A 26,795-nucleotide genomic window follows, 5' to 3' on the forward strand; every position below is an offset into this window, starting at 1 on the left:
CAACGTTAGCTGTTATGATGGTAACGATGACACAGATGATGAAGTCCCTCTCCCCCCGAAATCATTCCCCTTTGTAGCCCAGATGACTCTCCTTACTCTGAATTTTGATGGTTCTCACTTTGCTCCACACTATTTAGCATCTTCTGTCCTTTGTGGTTCTTTGGGGTGTACCTAGCACTCTCCCCAAAAAGATCCTAAGCTTTGGGGAGGCAGGGTCTGGCCCATGGTCTGCCCGTCTGATGATGAGACAGATCAGAACCAGAATAAGGGGAATGGGCTGGGCAGCACGGTTCTGGGAGCAGACAGGTGACCCAGACACGCCCCATCCAGCTGGGAGCCAGACGGCAGCGCAGCCACGCTCCCTGGTGGCCGAGTCCAGCTCTGGGGCTTAGTCAATGTGAATATGACACAGGAGGGAGCCTGGCTCTGGGAATTCAGTTTCCTTTGTTCAGAGGGGCTGCCTTTAAATGGGACAGGTGCTCCACCCAGGGGGGACCTGCGTGGGGGGTGTCCTTGTTACCTTGAGAGTGCAGGAGGGAGCGGCTGGTGCTCAAAGATAGTTCATAAATTGGTGTGGTTCCCCGGGGCCTCTGCTTGCTTGCATGGCAGCTCGGTAGGCCTGAGATGACGCATTGCTCTGGCTACAGAGTTGACAGGACAGTTGACCCTGTGATGGCGTGAACGCCCCACTATTATGTTGACTTATCTCTGTCCCTGGCTGTGAGCTCATTTAAGGGCAGGCTTCATGTGCTCTTTATTTAAAAATTTTTATATTTTTTATTTTTTACACAGCAGGTTCTTATTAGTTATCCATTTTATACATATTAGTGTATATATGTCAATCCCAATCTCCCAATTCATCCCACCACCACTCCACCCACACCCCACTTTCCCCCCTTGGTGTCCATATGTTTGTTCTCTGCATCTGTGTCTCAGTTTCTGCTCTGCAAACCAGTTCATCTGTACCATTTTTCTAGATTCCACATGTATGCGTTAATATACGATATTTGTTTTTCTCTTTCTGACTTACTTCACTCTGTATGACAGTCTCTAGGTCCATCCCCGTCTCTACAAATGACCCAATTTCGTTCCTTTTTATGGCTGAGTAATATTCCATTGTATATATGTACCACAACTTCTTTATCCATTCGTCTGTTGATGGGCATTTAGGTTGTCTCTATGACCTGGCTATTGTAAATAGTGCTGCAGTGAACATTGGGGTGCTTGTGTCTTTTTGAATTATGGTTTTCTCTGGGTATATGTCCAGTAGTGGGATTGCTGGGTCATATAGTAATTCTATTTTTAGTTTTTTAAGGAACCTCCAAACTGTTCTCCATAGTGGCTATATCAATTTACATTCCCACCAACAGTGCAAGAGGGTTCCCTTTTCTCCACACCCTCTCCAGCATTTATTGTTTGTAGATTTTCTGGTGATGCCCATTCTAACCGGTGTGAGGTGATAACCTCATTGTAGTTTTGATTTGCATTTCTCTAATAATTAGTGATGTTGAGCATCTTTTCATGTGCCTCTTGGCCATCTGTATGTCTTCTTTGGAGAAATGTCTATTTAGGTCTTCTGCCCATTTTTTGATTGGGTTGTTTGTTTTTTTTAATATTGAGCTGCATGAGCTGTTTATATATTTTGGAGATTAATCGTTTGTCCATTGATTCATTTGCAAATATTTTCTCCCACTCTAAGGGTTGTTTTTTAGGCTTGTTTATGGTTTCCTTTGCTGTGCAAAAGCTTTGAAGTTTCATTAGGTCCCATTTGTTTATTTTTGTTTTTATTTCCATTACTCTAGGAGGTGGGTCAAAAAAGATCTTGCTGTGATTTACGTCATAGAGCATTCTGCCTATGTTTTCCTCTCAGAGTTTGATGGTGTCTGGCCTTACTTTTAGGTCTTTAATCCATTTTGAGTTTATTTTTGTGTATGGTGTTAGCGAGTGTTCTAATTTCATTCTTTTACATGTAGCTGTCCAGTTTTCCCAGCACCACTTATTGAAGAGGCTGTCTTTTCTCCACTGTATATTCTTGCCTCCTTTATCAAAGATAAGGTGACCATAGGGGCATGGGTTTATCTCTGGGCTTTCTATCCTGTTCCATCTATATTTCTGTTTTTGTGCCAGTACCGTATTTTCTTGACTAGTGTAGTTTTGTAGTATAGTCTGAAGTCAGGGAGTCTGATTCCTCCAGCTCCGTTTTTTCCCCTCAATATTGCTTTGGCTATTCAAGGTCTTTTGTGTCTCCATACAAATTTTAAGATTTTTTGTTCTAGTTCTGTAAAAAATGCCATTGGTAATTTGATAGGGATTGCATTGAATCTGTAGATTGCTTTGGGTAGTATAGTCATTTTCAGAATATTGATTCTTCCAATCCAAGGACGTGGTATATCTCTCCATCTGTTTGTGTCATCTTTGACTTCTTTCATCAGTGTCTTATAGTTTTCTGAGTACAGGTCTTTTACCTCCTTAGGTAGATTTATTCCTAGGTATTTTATTCTTTTTGTTGCAATGGTGAATGGGATTGTTTCCTTAATTTCTCTTTCTGATCTCTCATTGTTAGTGTAAAGGAATGCAAGAGATTTCTGTGCATTAATTTTGTATCCTGCAACTTTACCAAATTCATTGATTAGCTCTAGTAGTTTTCTGGTGGCATCTTTAGGATTCTCTATGTATAGTATCATGTCATCTGCAAACAGTGAAAGTTTTACTTCTTCTTTTCCAATTTGTATTCCTTTTATTTCTTTTTCTTCTCGATTGCCGTGGCTAGGACTTCCAAAACTATGTTGAATAATAGTGGCAAGCGTAGACATCCTTGTCTTGTTCCTGATCTTAGAGGAAATGCTTTCAGTTTTTCACCAGAATGATGTTTGCGGTGGGTTTGTCATATATGACCCTTATTATGTTGAGGTAGTTTCCCTCTATGCCCACTTTCTGGAGAGTTTTTATCGTAAATGGGTGCTGAATTTTGTCAAAAGCTTTTTCTGCATCTATTGAGATGATCATATGGTTTTTATTCTTCAGTTTGTTAATATGGTGTATCACATTGATTGATTTGTGTATATTGAAGAATCCTTGCATCCCTGGGATAAACCCCACTTGATCATGGTGTATGATCCTTTTAATGTATTGTTGGATTCTGTTTGCCAGTATTTTGTTGAGGATTTTTGCATCTATATTCATTAGTGATATTGTTCTGTAATTTTCTTTTTTTGTAGCATCTCTGTCTGGTTTTGGTATCAGGGTGATGGTAGCCTCATAGAATGAGTTTGGGAGTGTTCCTTCCTCTGCAATTTTTTGGAAGCGTTTGAGAAGGATGGGTGTTAGCTCTTCTCTAAATGTTTGATAGAATTCACCTGTGAAGCCATCTGGTCCTGGACTTTTGTTTGTTGGAAGATTTTAAATCACAGTTTCAATTTCATTCCTTGTGATCAGTCTGTTCTTATTTTCTATTTCTTCCTGGTTCAGTATTGGAAGGTTATACCTTTCTAAGAACTTGTCCATTTCTTCCAGGTTGTCCATTTTATTGGCATAGAGTTGCTTGTAGTAGTCTCTTAGGATGCTTTGTATTTCTGCAGTGTCCATTGTAACTTCTCCTTTTTCATTTCTAATTTTACTGATTTGAGTCCTCTCCCTCTTTTTCTTGATGAGTCTGGCTAAAGGTTAATCAATTTTGTTTATCTTCTCAAAGAACCAGCTTTTAGTTTTATTGATCTTTGCTATTGTTTTCTTTGTTTCTATTTCATTTATTTCTGCTCTGATCTTTATGATCTCTTTCCTTCTACTAACTTTGGGTTTTGTTTGTTCTTCTTTCTCTACTTCCTTTAGGTGTAAGGTTAGATTGTTTATTTGAGAGTTTTCTTGTTTCTTGAGGTAGGATTGTATTGCTATAAATTTCCGTCTTAGAACTGCTTTTGCTGCATCCCATAGGTTTAAAAAAAATAAATTTATTTATTTATTTTTGGCTGCATTGGGTCTTCGTTGCTGTGCATGGGCTTTCTCAAGTTGTGGTGAGTGGGGGCTACTCTTCGTTGCGGTGCACGGGCTTCTAATTGCAGTGGCTTCTCTTGTCGCAGAGCAGGGGCTCTAGGCATGCAGGCTTCAGTAGTTGTGGCACTCGGGCTCAGTAGTTGTGGCTCGTGGGCTCTAGAGCACAGGCTCAGTAATTGGGGCACGTGGGCTTAGCTGCTCTGCGGCATGTAGGATCTTCCTGGACCAGGGCTTGAACCCTTGTCCCCTGCATTGGCAGGTGGATTCTTAACCACTGCACCACCAGGGAAGTCCCTGCATCCCATAGGTTTTCGATCATTGTGTTTTCGTTGTCATTTGTCTCTAGGTATTTTTTGATTTCCTTCTTGATTTCTTCAGTGATCTCTTGGTTATTTAGTAATGTATTGTTTAGCCTCCACGTGTTTATGTTTTTTAATGTTTTTTTCCCTGTGATTTATTTCTAATGTCATAGTGTTTTGGTCGGAAAAGATGCTTGATATGATTTCAATTTTCTTAAATTTACCGAGGCTTGATCTGTGACCCAAGATGTGATCTATCCTGGAGAATGTTCCATGTGCACTTGAGAAGAAAGTGTAATTTGCTGTTTTCGGATGGAATGTCCTATAAGTGTCATTTAAAGCTTGTGTTTCCTTATTAATTTTATGTCTGGATGGTCTGTCTATTGGTGTAAGTGAGGTGTTAAAGTCCTCCACTATTATTGTGTTACTGTCCAATTCCTCTTTTATAGCTGTTAGCATTTTCCTTATGTACTGAGGTGCTCTGATGTTGGGGGTGCATATATACTTATAATTTTTTTTAACAACTTTGTTGGAGTATAATTGCTTTACAATGTTGTGTTAGTTTCTGCTGTAACAAAGTGAATCAGCTATATGCATACGTATATCCCCATATCCCTTCCCTCTTGCGTCTCCCTCCCACCCTTCCTATTCCACCCCTCTAGGTGGTCACAAAGCACTGAGCTGATCTCCCTGTGCTATGCGGCTGCTTCCCACTAGCTATCTTTTTACATTTGGTAGTGTATGTATGTCAGTGCTACTCTCTCACTTCGTCCCAGCTTACCCTTCCCCCTCCCCAGGTCCTCAAGTCCATTCTCTACGTCTGCGCCTTTATTCCTGTCCTGCTCCTAGGTTCTTCAGAACCTTTTTTTTTTTTTTTAGATTCCATATATATGTGTTAGCAAATGGTATTTGTTTTTCTCTTTCTGACTTACTTTACTCTGTATGACAGTCTCTAGGTCCATCCACTTCACTATAAATAACTCAGTTTCGTTTCTTTTTATGACTCTGAGTAATATTCCATTGTATATATGTGCCACATCATCTTTATCCATTCATCTGTCCATGGACACTTCGGTTGCTTCCATGTCCTGGCTCTTGTAAATAGTGCTGCAATGAACATTGTGGTACATGACTCTTTTTGAATTATGGTTTTCTCAGGGTATATGCCCAGTAGTGGGATGCTGGGTCATATGGTAGTTCTATTTTTAGTTTTTTAAGGAACCTCCAAACAGTTCTTCATAGTGGCTGTATCAATTTACATTCCCACCAGCAGTGCAAGAGGGTTCCCTTTTCTCCACACCCTCTCCAGCATTTATTGTTTGTAGATTTTTTTGATGATGACCATTCTGACTGGTGTGAGGTGATACCTCATTGTAGTTTTGATTTGCATTTCTCTAATGATTAATGATGTTGAGCATCCTTTCATGTGTTTGTTGGCAATCTGTATATCTTCTTTGGAGAAATGTCTATTTAGGTCTTCTGCCCATTTTTGGATTGGGTTGTTTGTTTTTTGTTATTGAACTGCATGAGCTGCTTGTATATTTTGGAAATTAATCCTTTGTCTGTTGCTTCGTTTGCAAATATTTTCTCCCATTGAGGGTTGTCTTTTCATCTTGTTTATGGTTTCCTTTGGTGTGCAAAAGCTTTTAAGTTTCATTAGGTCCCCTTTGTTTATTTTTGTTTTAATTTCCATTTCTCTAGGAGGGTCAAAAAGGATCTTGCTGTGATTTATGTCATAGAGTATTCTGCCTATGTTTTCCTCTAAGAGTTTTACAGTGTCTGGCCTTACATTTAGGTCTTTAGGTATATTTATAATTGTTATATTTTTTTCTTGGATCGATTCCTTGATCATTATGTAGTGTCCTTCCTTGTCTCTTGTAACATTCTTTATTTTAAAGTGTATTTTATCTGTTATGAGTATTGCTACTCCAGCTTTCTTTTGATTTCCATTTGCATGGAATATCTTTTTCCATCCCCTCACTTTCAGTCTGTATGTGTCCCTAGGTCTGAAGTGGGTTTCTTGTAGACATCATATAGATGGGTCTTGTTTTTGTATCCAGTAAGCGAACCCCTGTTTTTTGGTTGGAGCATTTAATCCATTCACACTTAAGGTGATTATTGATATGTATGCTCCTATTACCATTTTCTTAATTGTTTTGGGTTTGTTTTTGTAGGTCCTTTTCTTCTCTTGTGCTTTCCACTTAGAGAAATTCCTTTAGCATTTGTTGTAGAGCTGGTTTGGTGGTGCTGAATTCTCTTAGCTTTTGCTTGTCTGTAAAGCTTTAGATTTCTCCATCGAATCTGAATGAGATCCTTGCTGGGTAGAGTAATCTTGGTTGTAGGTTCTTCCCTTTTATCACTTTAAATATATCGTGCCACTCCCTTCTGGCTTGTAGAGTTTCTGCTGTGAGATCAGCTGTTAACCTTATGGGAATTCCGTTGTATGTTGTCATTTTTCCCTTGTTGCTTTTAATAATTTTTCTTTGTCTTTAATTTTTGTCAGTTTGATTACTATGTGTCTCCTCAGCATGTTTCTCTTTGGGTTTATCCTGCCTGGGACTCCCTACGCTTCCTGGACTTGGGTGACTATTTCGTTTCCCATGTTAGGGAATCTTTCAACTATAATCTCGTCAAATATTTTCTCGGGTCCTTTCTCTCTCTCTTCTCCTTCTGGGACCCCTATAATGAGAATGTTGGTGGGTTTAATGTTGTCCCAGAGGTCTCTTAGGCTGCCTTCATTTCTTTTCATTCCTTTTTCATTATTCTGTTCCACAGCAGTGAATTGTACCATTCTGTCTTCCAGGTCACTTACCGGTTTTTCTGCCTCAGTTATTCTGCTATTGATTCCTTCTAGTGTATTTTTCATTTCAGTTATTGTATTGTTCATCTCTGTTTGTTCTTTAATTCTTCTAGGTCTTTGTTAAGCATTTCTTGCATCTTCTTGATCTTTGCCTCCATTCTTTTTCCGAGGTCTTGGATCATCCTCACTATAATTATTCTGAACTCTTTTTCTGGAAGGTTGCATATCTCCACTTCATTTAGTTGTTTTTCTGGGTTTTTATCTTGTTCCTTCATAGTACATAGTCCTCTGACTTGTCCTTTTGTCTATCTTTCTGTGAATCTGGTTTCGTTCCACAGATTGCAGAATTGTAGTTCTTCTTGCTTCTGCTGTCTGCTCTCTCAGGCTTCATGTGGTCTTATTATCTGACTGGTCATAGTAGGTGCTCAATAAACATTTGTAGAGTAAACATTGATTGCAATAAGTAGTCCGGGGAGTTTTTCTCTTTGCATGACAGTAGCAGTAGAGGGGGCCCTGCCAGGTTGGGGTGACTGTTGCCTGAGTGATGTTCATGAAGGCCTTCTTTGGGAGTCTGGGTCTTTGGGACACTGTGATGAATCTAGAGGTGTCTGGGGTGCCCTGTGCCTCCATCCTTCTGGGCCATTAGGGGTCACTTAGCTCTCAGCATGATCCTGGGCAAGGGCATGGATCCCAGGGGTTCCAGTTGGCATAGACTATTCCCCCAGATATAAAGGCTCCTGAAATTCAGGTAGATGGGCTGATGCACCTAGGAAGTGGCACAGTTTATCCACTTCCTGACTCTAGCCACTGCCTGCTGTCAAGGTCATTCACTTGTTCAGTTTCATTAATGACTGTCACACATGCTAATGCATGTTCATGCATACCTTTCACTATCAGCTCATGCCTATTTAATTTCTGGGAAACTTATTGTTGTAGATTGAAAGCTACACACTTGAATAGTTTATAATATGCAGATTGTTTCAAGACCTGGTGTTTATTATTGAATAAATTCTGAACTCCTTTTCTGAAAGTATTAGAAAAATGTCAGTCCTATAATTCTTTACAAGATAACTACATTCCATGACAATACTGTTACAAATGTTTATTTTGAAGAAGATGCTCAGCGTGTCCTGTTTACTATTCTCTTGAGATTCAAAATGTTAGTTAGGTCTCTGAGGTGAATGAATGAATGCTTTGTGCAACCAAATGGGCACCAGTAGATAAAGGGAAGGATTGACTCCAACTAACTCTGAAGAGTCACTGTGATGATACCATTCACTGTGGGAATAGGGGGTGGACGGCGGTGGAAGGGGTTGGAGGGTGGGATAGATGAAAGTAAGTCCAGCAGCACTGGAAGATTCTGATCTGGACCATTTGGTACCTGCTGCCTCCTCGGGGCCTCTGTGGAGCCAGCTTGCAACACGTAGACCTTCTAATCATAATCATGATAGTGATGATTGTGGGGCATAGCTATACGCCAGTCAGGGTATTAAGAATTTTCACTCCTTATAACTACCCATGAGGTGGTATTATCTCAGTTTCATAGGAAACTGAGGTCTAGACAGGTTAAGTGATGTTCTCAACATCAGACAGTGCATAAGTGCCAGCACCCCAAGCCAGGTCTGTTTGCTTCTAAAGCATGTGCTCTTAGCTGTGATACTATATCACCTTCCCACAGTGACTTAGAGTTAATTAAATCACCGGTAAATGTTTATCTAGGAGCCGCTGGGTTTTGCTGCTTTTAAGCACTTGCTTCAACTATCTTAAGGAATAAACATGTACAAACACGCAACATACTCAGGACACACACACAGACATTCATAGATGCAATTTTATTTCTATAATGCCCACTCTTCCTCCCTCCCTCCCCCCATGCACCCACCCACCCACTCATCCATCCATCTGTCTAACAAACACTTATCAGGACATTGTGAGGTCCCAGGGATACATCAGTGATGACATATTCCTTGCGTTTGAGGAGTACATGGCCCACTGGGGGATGCTATCCAAGTAAACAAGCCCTTAGGATGCAGAGTGATAAATCCTACACACTGGGGGAAGGTGCTGGGTGCCATGGGAGCACAGAGGATGGGCAACCCATCCTGTCATGAAGAGTTAGGAGGGCCAGCCAGGGGAGGTGATACCTATCTATGGTGACACCTTAGGGAAGATATCTTCTAAGGAGGGGAAAGAGAATATGTTCTCTCTCAGGGACGAGAGGGAACAGTGTTCTGGTTGATCAGCTTTTTAGTTGCAGTCAACAGTAAAAATCTGTACAACAAGGCAACTCTGTTTTTGTCATAGGTTTCTGCTTCCCAGCTTCTTGGTGAAAGGTCCAGTCTTCTGGACTGAGGTGGCTTGGGCTCTGGTGACCAGTCACTGGCTAGCTCGTGGTCGTGGCTGGTTTCCACGATGATGTGAGGCCCTGACCACCCACCCCACCCCCAGGCCGGTGACCTTCAAACCCTGTGTCATGGCTGGTGTTTTCTACTTTGATCTGCTCCGCTTCCCTGGTTTTGGTGATGTGTCTTCTCTTTCTTCAAGGCCCAGTTTAGCGTCTCTGTGGTCACGGGTGTCCACTCCCTAATGTCCAAGCCCAGAGGAGGCTAACAGGCTGCAGGTCTCTAGGTGGCCGGGCTGCTTTATCACGAGGAGCCCTCCACGGACCCCAGCTGCACAGAAGGTTGAGAAGGGAGGCCCGTCCTCCACATTTTTCTGGTTGTCAAGGGCGGCAGCTCCACACTGTAGCATCACCAAGATCAAGGGAACTGTGTACTAGTCCAACCTTAATCTAACTTACGGTCCCTGCCAATTTCACGTTAGCAGATTCGTTTGGAGCTGGAAGTAATGGGCCACATCATGCCTCAGAGCCCGAGCAATGACTTATGTGGATGTCACCCACTGGCTTTTTATGGAAATTGTTAATAAATCAGTAATTCTATCTGCAGTGATGTTGTTGTGTTTATAAATATTTAATTTACCTTCAGGCGCCCACATTTCTTCCATCTTTGCCTTAAACTCTGCTGACATTGTTCTTCGTTCTGAAGCGCTCCTCAATAGATTAAGTTATCAGTAGTGGGAAAGGTTAACTCTCTCTCTCTCTCTTTCTGTCTCTCTGTCTCTGTCTCTGTAATATGGCTTTTTCTTTTCTTTTCTTTTTTAATCTTTGTGTGATTTGGCTCGGGGCTTGGGGCTCATGCTGAGAGAAGGCAACATTTCTTGTGACAATGATGAAAGGTTACTCCAGCTTCAGAAGGAGACCAACTAAACGTTCCAATTCTGACCTTGCATGAGTGGAGACCTGTTGTTGGCATGTGTTTTTCCCCTCCTTCAAATTAATGACATTAGAAGCTGAAATGGTGTCTGATGTTTTCCTCCTACAGAGAAATATCTTTGTCCTTGCCACTGACTCATCTTTTGAAACCCAGTGCTTTGATTATTAGAGTATGGCAGGTTGAATGGAAAGGTCTTAAAAAAATCAAAATAGAAACACAGTCCAAGTCGAGTGTTTCTCCACTGGAGATGGGGTTCCGGCCTCACAAAAGAGGACAGCGGCTGGGAAACAGCAAAAAACTTTCTTACCTCTCAGGATCCAATGTGAGCTAATTGTTGTTATTATCTTTTTATTCTTCTGTTTCAGGAAATTGCAGCTTATTTAATAACATTTGAGAAACATGAAGAATGGCTAACCACATCCCCTAAGACAAGGTAATGTCCCAGATCTCACAGTTTTTCAAATATGTACAGTAAATGGATTGATTTTCATTGATTACCTGATTTGGCCAGTCAATTCATGGGCAAGTTCAAAATGCCATGTTCTGCCTGAGAGCTTGTGACATTGAGGTCTCAGTCATCAGCCTGAGACGATGGTAGTGACTGCAATTGGATGGATTAAAAACAGGGCAGCTGCTCTCATGCAAGTTGGAAATTTTAAGCTGTTGGCCTGACGCTGGATCCTTCAGCCGGGTGCTTGGAAAAGGTTTGGCAGGCAGGACCATCAGGGGAAGTTTATTTTGGGAAAGTGCCCATCTGACACCCGTGTTCTCTAGAAACTTACTTTCTAAAAGGGAAACTACCTCACCTGTCCACTCTCATCTCAACACGCTTTACAAACTGAAAGTCAAGTTTTTCTTGATGGCTTTAAGATCTCCCAAATCAGAATTCACGGCTAAGTTTGCAGTTTATTATTTAGTCAATGTCCATGAACCTGCCAACTGCCATGAACACTGAACTAGTCTCACCACTTGGGAATAGAGGGAATTGGTGAAGAGTCAGCTGACTTGAGTTCTGTCAGTGCAAGTGATATTATATTGTGAAGAATGGAGACATTGGGATTTAGGGTTGATTTTTAAAGGCAGCCTCTTCTTTCCTCCCCAGCTCTCATTATTTCATTTTTAGTATGTTACATTCTAGAGCTTCGGAAATACCCGGCCACTCTCTTCCAATTGCCACAGTTTTTCTATCAGCGGTGACGGGGCCAGGTGTTTAACAGCCTGAGTGGTGTTAGCTGGAGTGCGGCTTACAGGATAACTGCACTGTGGGTTTGAATTTGAGAGGCAGAAAGCCCAGTCTGTTCCCTTTGTCCAGAAGCACCAAATTCTCCAAATTTGTTAACTGGGAGACCAGGGAAAGTGTGGGGGTGTGTCCTCTGCCCACTTGGCCATCAGCTTGACCTGTTCATCCTTTCTGAGCCATGGAGGAAAGATGTTTACTCCGTCTATAAGATTCTTTAACATATTTCTTCATGAGGCTTAGGTTTTTACTGGTTAACATCCATTAGATGAGGACAGAATTTTCCATTTTGATGGGGGTCAGAGGATATTGAGGAAAGGACGATTAGTTCCTGAGATCTGCATCCCCCAGGTGAGGGTAGAGGTTGACTCTGATTCTTTTACCTTTCATCCTGAACCCCTCTGTAGGATGTCTTCAACTCCTCAGCCTTCTGAGGCCGTGATTTCCTTTGCTATAAAATCAAATGGTTTGTATCAGTCAGCTTTTGATGTGATAATGCCTTGTAAGAAACAATCCCCAAACTAAGTGACTTATAACAATAATTTTTTATTTCCTGCTCATGGGTCTATGGGTTGGCTGTGGCTTTGGGTTGACTTCAGGACCACTGGAGATGTGTCTTTTTGTTGTAGAACCTAGGCTGAGGAAGCCTCCCCCTGCCCCCATCCCTTCCCTGTCTGGGACATCTGGTTCTCATGGGGGATGGCAGAGGGTTAAAAGTCCAAGGCAATCCAAGGCAGGCACAGTGAAAACCCCTGGATATGATTCTGGATGTGGCATCATATGTCACACCTGCTCACAAATCCATTAGCCAAAGTAATTCCCGTGGCTGAGCCCAATAAGAATGAGGCCAAGAAGGACATTCTTTGCTACAGTGGGGTCAGAGTGGGGGCAGGGAGAATGAACGTTGATGCAATTTACTATTTGGTGAGCACAGCCGTGTCCTGTACCATGGAAAGCCTGGAAAGCCTGGCACACTCATCTCTCCTTCCTTCTGGGGACATCTTCTTCCAGGGCAGTGGTTCCCAAACTTGAGCAGGCATCAGAATCAGCCGAAGGGCTTGTTAAAGTAACGTGCTGCACCCCACCCCAGTTTCTGATTCAGTATGTCTGGTGTGGGACCTGAGCACCTGTTATTTCTAACAGGTTCCCAGGTGATGGGGTGCAGCTGGCCTGGGACCTCACTTTGAGAACTGCTGCCCTAGCTTCTCTCGATGGAAGAGAGCCTGTCTGATCCCTGCTTCGGCACCATTTCCTGGCTCCCCACAGCGGTTCTCATTTCGAGCAGCCTCCAGCCTCTCCACACTCCCTTCACTCCTCAGCAAAACGCTCCCTGAATCTAAGTGGAAGGAAAGAGCTTCTCTTTAGCCAGAGAGTGAGAGTTTCTGGAACGTGTCCCGGGCCAGACACCTGATTTCAGATATGCAGACACGTGTCCTGTTTCAGCCGCCCTCTGACTGCACAACAAGGCGGGGATTCTGCCTCACGTTTCAGTCTGAATTCGGGTTTCCATTGAGAAGCGAATGTCACTCATGGTCATGCCTGACTCACTTGACTTTTGGGAGTATAAATAGAGCCGAGAGCCTTCCCATCCCGAGGCACAAGGGGTGCCCCGGCAGCAGAGGAGGAGTGTGGGTTTCGATATCGACAAATCTGGGTTTGAGCCTTGGCCCTGTCACTCAGTAGCTTTGTGACTTTAAGAAAGTCATTTCATCCCCTTTCAAAGCTCTACTTTTTCTTCTTCACGCATGGAACAGAGGTCAATGTTGATTCTGTCCTCATTGGGTCACGATGAGGACTGAATGAGATAATATTTGTGATCTTGCCTTGCATGCTGTGAGGGTCCATGTCCAAGCACGGGGGTGTCATCGTCCCTCTTGTCTGCAAGGGGCCATCCCCAGGCCTCCTGGAGGCTTTGATTTTAGGACGCATCTGCCACAATCTCTCCAGGCTTTGGAAGGACGAATTTCTTTCCTAAGGGCAGAGGGTGAAGACAGAACGTTTCCTATTAGTCTTACAATATCCAATCCGTGTTTATACTTGAAAGCGTCTTGTCCCAGGAGGGGGAAAAGTTGCTGTGATTGTTCAAGAATCTTCTTAAATTAGTTGTTGAGTTTGGATCTCCCCACCCTGCCTTCTCTTGTATTGAAATTAATTGACGCAGTGAACTGCTGAGTTCTTGCAAACCGGCCTCCTGGTATTAAGGAATTAATGACACCAAAACTCTGTTGAACGAGGAGGCGATACAACTTCTGTTTGCCGCCGCTGCTAATTTCATTTTAGAAAATTAATAAAAATGAATTGCACCACTGACATTTATAGAGTTTCCTAATAAAATGATACATTGTTTGTGTGGAGGAATCCCTATTAAATTAATTGTTGTATTCAGCTCACATATAGATGTTGGTATAGGGGCTGCAGAGGGACCCACTCCTTGTCTCCGTGGCTAGCTGATGGCTGGGGGTTATAAATAGAGCCCTTGCTCAGATCCTGCCCTAATTACAGAGAAGGTCCTGGGAGTCCTGCTCACCTGTTTAATAATGAAGTGTGCTACAAGGAGGCTCCCAGGGTTGGGGGTCCCGGGGGCGGCAGTGGCGCCACGACAGGGCTGAATGCAGATTGTTGAAACAGCCCATATTGTATTATCAGCAACTGGGACCTTCTGGAAATGGCAGCTTGAAAAATCACCCCTCAGGACATCTTTATTTGGCACTTGCTGTGTGCCCAGCACTGTAGTAATACTGCTGGGAGACACCAGGGGACTCCACACTCCCCATCCCACAAGGTGGATTTAGAATCTTGGAATCAAGAGCTTCCGCCCTCCGTCTTGTACGTTCTTCCAGCTCCTCCTTCTGGCCTTGATTCTTTGTCACTTTCTCTGTGAGGCCCTCCCTGAACCCACAATTTAAAATCGCACCCCTCCCATCCAGCTAGAATCCCTTTCCTCTTTCCCTGTTTTCTGTTTCTCTAGTGCGCTTATCACCATCTGACACACTATGTAGTTACCCTATTTATTTGTTTAATTCACTTATTCATTATCTGACCTCCTCTCCCCCAAAGTAAAAGTACCACAAGGAGAGGGACTTTCGGTCTCGCTTGTTCAAGGGGCCTCCCCAATGCCTGCAGCGCTGCTGGACACACGGTGGGTGCTCCGTGAATATTTGTGAAATGAATGAGAGAGTGAGTCAGGGTTTGAAGGGAAGAGACCTGGGTTGACTCTATTTTTGTCTTGTGTAGATTGCCTGTGTACTGTGCTCTGGGGTACTTCTGTGGGCTTTTAAGTCCTTTCAACAGCTCTGCCAGGCAATGAGATGGAGAGAGGGTGTATTATCTGTCCAAGACTGCACAGCGAATGTTGGAACTGGAATTTGAACCCAGGATTATCTTATTGCAAAGCCCACAAACTTAGCTTCGATGCTAACCCTCTGCTGTTGTGGGGTTTGAAGGTGGCCCCGCAAATTGTTCCACTCTTCTTTCCCACCTCCCATCTCCATGAATTCTGAACCACCCGGGAGACCCAGCCTCCCTTTGCTGGTGAGCTTGGCTGTGGGTTCCTGTGCTGGCCTCTGGAGATGGATTTAGCCCCGAGTTGCAGGCAGTGTAGAGAAGCACACACTCCCATAGGGTGGAGAGCAGAGCCCAGCAGAGCATAGGCAGGTGGGCTGCAAAACTTAGCAATCCCAATAATTTATTTCTCCTCCCCTGGGAAACGTGCAAACTTCCTTGGAAGCCGGGGACACGCAAAGCTCAAAATGGAATCGAAAACATTTCCTTCCCAGGAATCCTGTGTGTATCGGTTAGAAGGAGGCTGGAAAATGTTATTAATTATCTAATTAATTAATTAGATTTATATAGATCACATCTTAACACTGAAACACTAAAGGTCTAATAATAGAATTTTCCTATAATGAACACTAAATGCTTCTTGGTCAATAAGCAGTAAAACAGCCAAGTAGAGGGAGGGGTCTGGAAGGAAAAGAGAAGAAAAGTGAGACCTGAGTTTCAAGAAGACCCAAGGGACTCAGCGAGAGACCCACCCTCACTCTCCCGGCTCTCAGGACCCTGTAGGTCCATTGCTTCTTCTGCCCTGGACCTTTCCCACCCCAGTGGTAGGAACAAATCTTGGGTCTTCTACTCTTTCCTCCAAAGTTCTCACTTCCAGGACTCCAAGAACTCCAGGGTTTGACTCTTAACTCTCTGTGGACCTTCCCCAAGGCTGAACCTCTCTGCTGGGCACCTGGATGTCATGTTATTATCTCAAACTCGTCACCTTTCCTCTCCCTCCTGCCCTCACTTCCGTTCTGTTTCCGTTCTCTGATTTCCCTGGTTCTCAGAACCTCTTCTTAACGGGTCCAAAGCTCACACCTTGTCCTCCTTCTTGGCCCCTCTTTCTCTTTCATCCCCTGAATAGAATTAGTCACCAGTTCTGCCAGTGTTGCAAACTGTACTTCACATCCTTACTTTCCTGTGTCCCCCAGGTTCGGCCCTTGCCACCTGCATCATGCTTGGGTTATGAAACAGCTCTGGACGCTCTCCTCTCCAGGCTGGACTCCTTTCCTCCCGCTGGTTTCCCTGAAACGCTCCTTTTGTTACATTGCTGTTCTCCTTGAAAACCTTAGCGACTTCCTATGAGATGAAGCCCAGTGTCGTGTTCAAGGCCTTTATTCTGCCTCCACCTCCCTTTCTCAATCTTTTTCTTTGACTCCGCACTGCAAAGTACCCATTACAGTTAGGGGGCTGCTTACTGCTCTTCAGAGGCCACTGACCTCCCCTCAAATGCCCCACGTCCAACCCAATCTGCCCGCCCTTCGGATCTGACCTCTTCCCGGGAGGCCCCCCAGACACGCCAACTCACGGGGAGCCCTCTTCGCTGTCAACTTCTGCAGCCCACGTTCTTTGTCATCAGTTTTTGACAATTTAGTGATCATAAGTGTGGAAGTCTTGCCTCCTCACGGGGACAGCGAGCTCCCCAGGGGCAGGGCCGTGCCTTCTCTGTTGTCTCTGAAGGGCTTGCACGCAGAGAAGCAGGAGCTTTGACGGGGTGCGCGGCAGTGTGCGGGCTCGTGGTTGAGCGGCAGACTCGCACCTGCGCACACCAGCAGAGAGGGGCCAGGCGGCGCCGCCAGGGGCGGGCAGAGCGCTCCACCCAGAAAGCCAGCCTCATCAGCTTCCACGTGGGTCCCTGTGCAGGTGGGGCTGCTTTGGCCAGGACCTGTGTAAGTGGCACACGAGAGTCACCTGTTGGCCACTGCCAGGGCTTCTGCTCCTTGGGACAGTTACAGGACTTTTCTATGGAAGCCCCTATTCCTGGGGAGTGACCAGAATAGAACTGCACAAATCCTGTGGAGATCCCATCTGGAGGATTAAAAAATTCCCAGAACTAAAAAGGAATTTTTTTTAAAATAATTTTTTAAAAATTTATTTTTATTTTTTTGGCTGCGTTGGGTCTTCATTGCTGCGAGCGGGCTTTCTCTAGTTGCGGCGAGCGGGGACTACTCTTCGTTGTGGTGCGCGGGCTTCTCATTGCGGTGGCTTCTCTTGTTGCGGAGCGTGGACTCCAGGCGTGAGGGCTTCAGTAGTTGTGGCAGGCAGGCTCAGTAGTTGTGGCACACGGGCTTAGTTGCTCCGCAGCATGTGGGATCTTCCTGGACCAGGGAAGACCTGCACTGTGTCCCCTGCACTGGCAGGCGGATTCTTAACCAGTGCGCCACCAGGGAAGTCATGACACGTGCTACAACATGGATGAGCTGTGAGGACATGATGCTCAGTGAAACGAACCAGCCACAGGAGGGTGAGTGCTGGATGATCCCGTTTACGTGAGGTGCTGAGAGCAGTCAGATTCGTGGAGGCACAGAGTGGAATGGTGGGGGCCAGGGGCTGTGGGAGGGGTGGGGAGTTAGTGTTCGATGGGACAGAGTTTCAGTTCGGGATGATGAAAAAGATCTGAAGATGGGTGGTGGTGAGGGCTGCACAACAATGCGAGTGTACTTAATGCTGGTGAACAGTACACTTAAAAACGGAAAATTTTATGTTATATATATTTTACAACAATTAAAAGATTCCCACGACTGCCTCTGTAGCTGTGTCCAGCCAGGCAGAGCCGGGGGTTGGCTATGCGTGTGTGCGTGTGTGTGCGTGTGTGTGCGTGTGTGCGTGTGTGTGTGTGTGTGTGTGTGGCGGGTGCTATTAGTGGACAGTTTGGGAGGGCAGCTTTATACCTAGATCATTTCAGGGACTCTGTCCTTCGGAACTGCAAAAGAAGAAATAAACTAGGTTGGCAATGATTTCAATGCGGTGACCTCTGCATTCTGCTGAATTGGGGAACCTGCTATCAAATTAATACAACGATGTGTCATGTTACACCCATTCCAGCATTTCCTAACGCATTGAACAAATTCTTGACGAAGTCCAAACTATTATCATTAACCAAAGAGCAAAAGTAGCAGCGGGTGGCGGCCGCTGGCTCAGGACTCACGAGGAGCCCCAGCTGCCCTGGGGCCCCCGGAAAGCATGTGCCTTGGGGGTCCTGTAGTTGGGATGCATTTCTGGATGAGGCGGGGAATGAGCTGTGACCTGGATCCTGATGAAGTGTCTGGTGTCTCGATGGTGGTGGGGAAATCCCCAGCCTCCATATCAAAGTGGGTCTGCCCCAGATTCCGGTGCATTTTCCAGAACCACAGAATGCAGAATGTCGAAGTGGGAGGAGACGGTGGAGGCCACCGATTCCCCTCTGTGCCCAGGAAGGGGGCCAAGGCGGGGGCACTGGCTGCCCAGAACCCTGGTCCGTGGTGCCCCTGGGAGCAGACCTGGGCTGGCTTCAGGTTTCCAGCTGCACAGCCTTAAGTGGCCACCCTTTTTGCGGGTGGGTGCGGGGCATTTGTCACACTCACGGGGCTTGTGTGTCCTCTGCTATCGTGCCAGCTCTCATCACCTCCCTTCCCACTTCCTGGAGCCAGGACTGCAAGTCTAGGGCCTCTTTCCTGGGAGGGAGCCAAGAGAGGGGAGAGGGTGCTTTTGTGTCTCGTATCTCGCTGGGTTAGGCAGCTGCCAGCTTCTGGCTCCAACCTCCACTTTCTTTTACCCTCTTTATTTTTATCAGAAATATCCATGCAGATAGTTTAATCAGGCCAATGGTCCTAAAAGTCTTGTAAGAAGAAACAGCAGCCCTCTGCCCTACAGCTCAATCCCATCTCCCAGGAGTGACCACTGTCAATTCTTTTAGTTCTGATGTTACCTCCCGACTTTTCAATATGTTTATTCTGCTGTCCCTTGATTTGTCAGTTTTAGGTGTTATCTTCTGACGTCCCTGTATGCTAGAGGAGAACCTGTTCTCTCACTCTCCCATCTCCTCTGCTTCCCGTATCTGGGGAAGGGGCTCGTCAATGGAGGTAGCCAGCTTCCAGTGGGGGGGATTCTGAGAGTCTGCATCTCCAGATGCCGACGTCTGGAGATGCCGTTCGGGGTTCTCCGGAGAAGGATCTGTCAGTGTGCTGCCTGGTGGTTTGGGCTTGGCGGCTAGTGGTCTGGGAAGCAGGCAGGGAGGGGGCTTGAAATTTCACCATTAATTAATGAATTTTCCTGGTTTACATCCGTGTTCCCTGCCTCTCCTCTGCTGTCTCCAAGTTTGGAGTCTTTCGGGGTCCCTTTCTGCAAGAAGAAACGCGTCTCCAGTGGGGGCAGAGGCCGGGTGGGGTGTGTGGGGCCCTGGGAGGGTCTGACTGTCCCCTGCACAGGTCTGCAGCCTCTCCCTCCCTCCCTCCCTCTCACCCTTTCCGAGCCTCTGCTTCTCTGGCACCTGATGCTTCCAGCCCACGGGTCTTTCCGGGGCTCTGCAGGCGAATTGGCTTGTTTATCCTGGTGCCTCCTCGAGGGCACGTGGGTTTTTGCTGCTTCTATTCTGCCGAGTCGGTTACCAACCCTGCATCTGCCGTCCATCTCTCTAGAATGTGTTGACACCCTTGACCCCCTCCTGTCTCCGTTCCCCTTTGCTCTGTCCTTGTGGGTTTATACCCGTGATCACTCCTCTGCTGTCATTAGATCGGAGACGCGATGCTCGGTCCTTCACGTCAAGGGACCCTGTCCCTTGAGGGTGGGGCTCGCTGGCCACTGCCCAGCCCTTCTGACTGGGACCTGCTCCCCTGTTTTCTCTTTCTCTCTCCTCTTCTTAGGCTCACTCTTGGTCTTACTTGCTCTTTCACTGTCTTGCTTTTTTCTCTTTCTCTCCTTTTTAGTCTGCAGAAACAAATGCCTCACAATGCAGTTTTGAGGTTTTGAAATGCACAGCTGCTTAGGGCCCAGGAAACCCTGTGGCTGAGATGTGCAGGCTTCTTGGGTGCAGGGAGGTGGCCCCAAAGGCCAGCAGCTCTAGTGACACCACACCCTCTTTAATGCAGCACCCCCGGCTCAGAGCCTTTCCTCGTGTGGGCACAAGGGGCGTGGCCTCTTCTGGGCAGAACTTTGGGGGTCGTGGGTGCGGCCAGGGCCAGCCAGTATGCCATGCAAGTCACCTGACAATGGCACCTCGATGCCTTTGTCTCTGCTTGGCTATGAATGTGTCTTCCCGTGATTGTCCAAGTCTCCGGGCAGGGTGCTTCTCATCAGGGCACCTGCGATGCAAGTTGGGGTGCAGGGCACTGCCTGGAGACTGTTCACCCAGGGGACACCTGCCAGCATCCCTAAGCAGGACACCTGGCAGTAAAGACTGTTTCTGAGAATGAAACAGCACCGGCATTGTGCTCGCACAAATGGAGAGGCGTTTACCTACCCTGTCAGAGTCTATCAACTGTAATCTCATTTTCTTTCTGCTGCCAACCAGTTTATTCTTGGCATCTTCACTCCCCTTTCCTGAATTTGGAAAATTAGGATTGTCTGGTATCTCTGTAATTGGTCCGGATTGGTATCTGTGGTATTTCCTCTGGATCAATTCTGATCTAATAAATAGATGTTGGCTGCGCGGAGAGGGGGGCTGCTCGTGTGCTTGGGGGTGTCACAAGGTTGGAAGGCGCGTTCTCGGAATGGACCACTTTCTGCAATTCATCATCTTCCGTGTAATGAGTAATTCTCAAATCAGCTGGATATTCTGGGCTGGAGATTCTCCCACTGTTCTCAGTCTGGCTAAGAGGTAGTATTATCTTTGCTATTCTTAGATTTTCTAGTCTTTTATTATGGGGCTTTAAAAAAATTCAAAAGAAGCCAAAAACAAAGGAAGAAAATCTCTCCTGGTTCTCCAACTCTACCTCATATCCCACTTTCCACACAAGTGTTTGCTTTGTATGGTGTGTGTTTATACACATACACACATGTACAAATGCACAATACACCCATGTGCACAGACACACATGTACACAGAAGTACATGTACACATACTTACACACAACATACACATGCACACATATAGACACACACATGCACAGACATGCATGGACACATAATATACAACATAACACACATGTAAGCACATGTATACATATGCACACACAACACTCATATATACATTCAGAAACACACAATATACACATGCACACTTATACACATATACATAAGTACACAACATATATGAATACACAACAGCCCACACACATACACACATGTGCACACACAACACATGCTTTGCCACTTCAGTCATTATTTTCTTTTTTTTCTTCCAGTTTTATTGAGATGTAATTGACACACAGTATGGTATGAGTTTAAGGCGTAGAGCATAATGATTTGATTTACATCCATCCTGAAGTGATTATCACAGTAACTTTAGTGAGCGTCCTTCATCTCAAATAGATACAAAATTAAAGAAATGGAAAAAACTTTTTTTCTTGTGATGATAACTCAGGGTTTACTCCCTTAATTTTCATGTGTAACGTAGAGCAGTGTTAACTGTATTGATCACGGTGCACATCACACCCCGAGTACTTACTTACCTTGTAGCTGGACGCTTGTACCCTTTGACCACCTTCCTCCAATTCCCCCTCCCCCTCCACCCCACCTCCCCTCACCTCTGGTAACCACAAATTTGATCTTGTTTTCTATGAGTTTGTTTGTTTTTGAAGTAGCATCGACCTACAACACTGGGTTAGTTCCTGTTATACAACACTGTGATTCAATATTTCTATATATTTTGAACTGGTCACCACAGTAAGTCTAGTAAAGTACTACATGTCACCATACAAAGATATTAACTAATTATTGACTATATTCCCCACACTGTACATTTCATACCTGTTTTGTAAGAAAAAAAATGTCTGGGAGAAATTTCCTTCTTTTCATTCAATGATTTAATAAGATGGAACATTGGAACATTTTGGGTAGAGGAAAATTTCTCCTAGAAGAGAGAAATTCTCCTGTCCTGGCAGCCCTGATCTCACCTGGTAGGGAACTTATGGCCAGTTGAGCCCTTTAGTTTGAGGTGATTCTGGGGAGGCCGGAGGGGGACCTGAGTCTAGACCTGGGGCAGCTGCATGCCGGGGAGAGGGTCCTGGCTGTGCCGAGGGCAGGGGGCTGGCCAAGGTGCTTCCGGACTGGCTGCTTTGTGATTCCCATCACTGCCCTATTGAGGTCAGTAGGAATTTGGCACCAGATTTTTTTTTTTTTTGAGAATTCTTTAGGAACAGGAACTTTTTGACTGTGGTGGAATTGGATCTGTGCATAAAAGGGCAGCTGGCAATTAGGCTGAAATGTCAGGGAGATCAGAGCACTGCCAGGCTTAAGGGGAAAGTTGTAGAGGAAGGTGATGAAATTAGGGAAAGCACAAAACGTGCAACGATGGGGAAACAAGAGCAGAGGAGACCTGCTCGCCTCCCCCATGGAGCACGGCCGGCCCCGGGAAATGTGCCGTTTCCACACATGTTCACACACACACAAAACCTCGGTGCTCCTGCCTCAGTGTCACGGGCTCACAATAATTAATTCGGTCCACCAACTTCGGGAGGTGCTGCCCCTGGATCTGGGGGTTGACAGCACTCTGGCGAAGGCGCGTCATCTTCTCCCACGGGGTTGGGTGTGAGCCTTTTACTCCCGAATCAAATTGTCACCTCTTGTATCGTTGGTCTGCTCCGTTCTATTTATTCAGTGGACGTTGCTCGCAGTGTGCCAGGCGCCGTGCTGGGCTTTGGGGATGGAGTAGTGAGCCAGACAGACAGTTTACGATAATGGTGGTGCCGACAAGGGATGCAAGGGCCAAGTGCACCGAGAGGCTGGTCCTCCAGCAGACGGGGTGGGAGGGTGGGAGGGACCGTCAGGCTGCCTTCCTGAGGGGCTGAGCTTCGGACAGAGACTTGAAGGGCGAGCACATGTATGTGCGTGTATGTGTGTGTGTTGGGGGCGGGATGAGCTGGGCAGAAGGAAAGCACGTTATTCCCTGGCTGTGCTGGAGGAGCCTTTGCAGATCTGAGCAGGAAGGCGCCAGGAGAGGGTGGGAGCAGACAGGAAGTCCTCGCAGCCCAGCTAGTGAAGGTGGAGAGACGCGGGTGGAGGTGAGGTGAGGGAGAGCCGTGGAGCCCAAGCTAAGGGTGTGGGGACAATGCTGGACAGTGCGGACCCACCCTGGTGGGTTTTGAGCGGGGCGGTTAAATGGGCAGATGTTGATGACAGCCTCGTCCTGGTGGCCCTGGAGCTGGAGGAAGACTGGAAGGACAAGAATGGAAGGACAGAGAAGCAGGAGGGCGCCCACACTGGCCTCTGCAGATACCCACTTTAGGGATGGAAAGACTGAGCCTCCATCTGTCAGAAGGTACGCGCGTCCTGTTACTGCAGGACAGGCCGTTTACCTTGGAGAGTCAGAAGTCTCAGTGAGCCAGGCTCCCTGGTGAACTGGGTGCTCAGCGGCTCAAAGTTCAAAGCTTTGGTTCCTCCCGAACGTCAACTGCCCAGCACTTGGCTGACGTCACCCCCCCCTCCCGTCCCTCTGTCCCCTCACAGTTCTCCCACCTATGTGGGCTCAGTCCCTCCTCCTCACACCGGGGTTCTGACTGAGGCTTTGGGGGAGGAAGGGACCTCCAGGGCGAGGGGATCTGCTGGCTGGGGTGGCTTCATGCCACAGCCCATCTACGTACGTGTGAAAAAAAATATTGATGACATTGGTGGTGATGGATGACAGGAGAATGCACGGGGGAAATATTCTCTTGCAATAATTGCCAAACTCTGAGTTCTTTTCCGGCTGTGGTACAGAATTCCAAGGTGAGAAAAAAAAAAATCTCTCTTACCACTTCATGAGTGAGTAGTTTGGTTCTTCCTCTTGGAGAAAAATTCCACCTTTAACCCCATATATCCCGTCGGCGTATGTCTGGAATTATCCGTAGTTACATTTCTCTGGTGTTTAATTTCCTTATCCAGTGCCAGAGGGCCTGCAAGGATACGTCAGAGTTTTGCAGTTTATTAATTTTGCATTAAATAATTAATAGTAAAGTTAATTGATGGATTATTCAATTTTCAGGTAAAATGGGACGATAAATATTCATAACTTATTTTATTAAGGGAATTTCCATTTCTTATGTCATTAAATCTAGATTAACGAAGGCTGATTTTAAATGAAGATTGAAAACAATTGTGCTTTAGAATTAATTTGCTAAGTTAAGGTCATTGCTTTGTGAGTTTACCCCCTGCCAGAAAGTTAGGGCTTCATCATCTGGATAAATGTCTGAATTCACAGAAGTAGCATTGCCATTAGTTAAGGAAAATTCCACGAGTCTGCTGGGGATTTCTCCTACGATGTTCCCAGTTCCCGACCGAGTGTGGTGAAGTGGGTGGGCCCGGAGGGCAGGTCTGGGATCCTTTCCAGGGAGTGTCCGGCTGTGGATTTGAGCTGTTTGCTGTTTGTTCAGGAACTACAACAGGATTTAGTACTAACCCAAACCAGATGTGATGAGGGTATACATCCTGGTGAAAGAATGCTAATATGCACGTGCTTCAAAGTCGATTTTAAGATAACTTTGGGTTTTCCCATGGAGTTTTAGGAGGTGCTTGATTTCCTATCTATAAATGCTCACAGCCAAGGGTTAACTACAGCTTCAATTTTTATTTGCATTTTTTAGCTATCTGATTTCTTTTATGTTATGTTAATTTGTAAAACTGCTTAGAGCATGGACCCACGCACTGGTACTGAAGATTTCTGAGTACCTCATAGGCTGTTGATAACTTGCAAAGCCCGTTCAAATCTGGGATCTTAATCCTCATAACAGCCCTGCAAAGTGGGCAAAGCTCAGTGGGATACTGAGGCAGAGAGAAAGAGAGAGAGAGTGAGAGAGAAAGAGAGAGAGCCATGTATTAAATGAAGCCCTTCTTTCTCCTGTCCAGCCATCTGGCCACTTCCCTCAGCTCAAGGAAACTGAGTCTCAGAGATCATGTGAACTGCCCAAGGTCACCTCAGCTAATTAGCCATGGAAGTTGGGACTAGAGCCCAGGTCTTTCTGACTCATATTTGAGTGGTTTTTTTCCAACTTCAGTATCTAGTGCTTTAACATAATTTTTTAACCACCCGGAGTAGTGGGGCATTTGGGAGTATTTATAACCCGCAGAACAGTTTTCTCTGTACTGCCAAGTGTTCATTATAATTTTCCAGTGAAATTTTTGCTCTGAAGAAGTTGATCCTATGGTAAGCCTTCCTTTCAGAGGAGAGCATTTTATGCTGCATCTCATGAACCCACTCTCCTAAAATTATCTCTAATTGGCTTGGAAAGGGGCTTCCAACAGGCAGCTGGCTTAATATCTCCACTTTCTGGTTGTGACTCAGGGAGCCACCAGGTCTCCATCTGGTTTGGGATAGCGGTCTTGTTAACTCGGAGGGTGAGATCCTATCAGTAACATGCAGGTTGAAGGGCTGCCTCAGGGGAGGTGGTGTGGAAACCGCCAGGGACAGCCTGTCCCATCACGGATGCAGGACGGCAGCTGGGGCCAGGAGAGGGGGCGATGAAATGTAGTTCCGCGATGCCTAGCATCATGCAATGAGCCCCTCCTGAGCACCCGCTGAGTGCTTGGGTTGTACTAGGCACCGTGAGGTTACAAAGGTGGTGGAAAACACGGCCCCTAATCCTATTGCAGAGACAAGCCACACGTATCTGAGATAAGTAGAGAGTAATTCCCAGACAGCGCGTGGCAGAGCCTGGGGTGTGTGTGTGTGTGTGTACGTGTGCACGCATGTGCTCCCTCGCGCACACACAGAGGTGTAGGAAGAATGCAAAACGGGGCCAAGATCAATTGGATTCGATTGATTTCATTGGGAAAAACAGCACAGCAACATTTGCAAAGGTGAATTTCAGTCAGAAAACCAGGAACTTTGGTGGGGGGATGGTGCACCCTGATGGGGGACGGAAGAGACGACACGTGGACTTTTCCTGTCCCGATGTCACAGAGAGAACTGTTAACTGGTGGCTGTGGCATAAATGATTATAAGGCTCTAGAGGCCATAGGGTGCCTGAAGCATCCCGGGAGGGAGGGAGGGAGGCCCCTGGGATGTCTTCATTTGTGCCCAGTGTGTGCAGAGCCTGGCAGAGGCTGGACGAGGAGGCAAAGCTGCTTCTGATGCTGAAGAGCTGCCCTTGAGGGCACAGACACGTCCCCTTTGATCACGTGTCCAGGCGGGCACGGGGAGGTTAGAGGACCTTCCCAAGGGGGAGAGTCAAACCCACGTCTGTCTGAGTGGAAAGCCTCTGTTCCTGTGACTCGTAAGGCTCATGGGATTGTGAGCAGAACCATTTACAAGGGCACCCTGATGGGTCATGGAGACCATGCTGACTTTTCCCTGTACTTGAGAGCAGTGGTCCTCAAAGCGGGATGATTCTGGCACAACCCTCCCCACTTTGCCTTGAGACATTTCTGGTGGTCACAGTGAGAGGAGGCTTGCTACTGGTATCCAGCGGGCAGAGGGGTCATTGATGTTAGTAAACACCCTACGATGCACAGGACAACCCCTCACATTAAAGAATGATCTAGCCCCAAATGTCAATAGTGCTGAGCTTGAGAAACCTGGGGTCAATTAAGAGATTTCATGCTGGAGCCAGTGGTGGTCATGGTCCAGACTGGATTTGAATCCCAGTTCCACCACTTATTAGCAGCCTCAGTTTCCTCATCTGTATAATGGAAATTATAATGGGGAAACTCGTGTTGTTGTGAGTGAAGTGTGTTGAGCACTTGTGGCATGGTGTTATTGGTATATTTATTATGATTCTCTCACCAGGAACCCATTCAGATGGCCCAGATGGCCCCTGGAC

At 46.0% G+C, this 26,795-nt stretch overlaps 1 protein-coding gene across 4 annotated transcripts in view; it reads left to right on the plus strand.

The window, feature by feature from the left end:
* CAMTA1 (calmodulin binding transcription activator 1) overlaps positions 1-26,795 on the plus strand; it is an 888,068-nt gene that overhangs the window by 283,916 nt on the left and 577,357 nt on the right. For all 4 annotated transcript variants that reach the window (XM_057544799.1, XM_057544797.1, XM_057544798.1 and 1 more), the window contains one exon: positions 10,730-10,797. In XM_057544799.1, the coding sequence (XP_057400782.1) occupies positions 10,730-10,797 (68 nt within the window). The remainder of the gene's footprint in view (positions 1-10,729; positions 10,798-26,795) is intronic.

Source organism: Balaenoptera acutorostrata, chromosome 1 (assembly GCF_949987535.1).
Source record: "Balaenoptera acutorostrata chromosome 1, mBalAcu1.1, whole genome shotgun sequence".
In the NCBI taxonomy this organism is placed as follows: Eukaryota; Metazoa; Chordata; class Mammalia; order Artiodactyla; family Balaenopteridae; genus Balaenoptera; species Balaenoptera acutorostrata.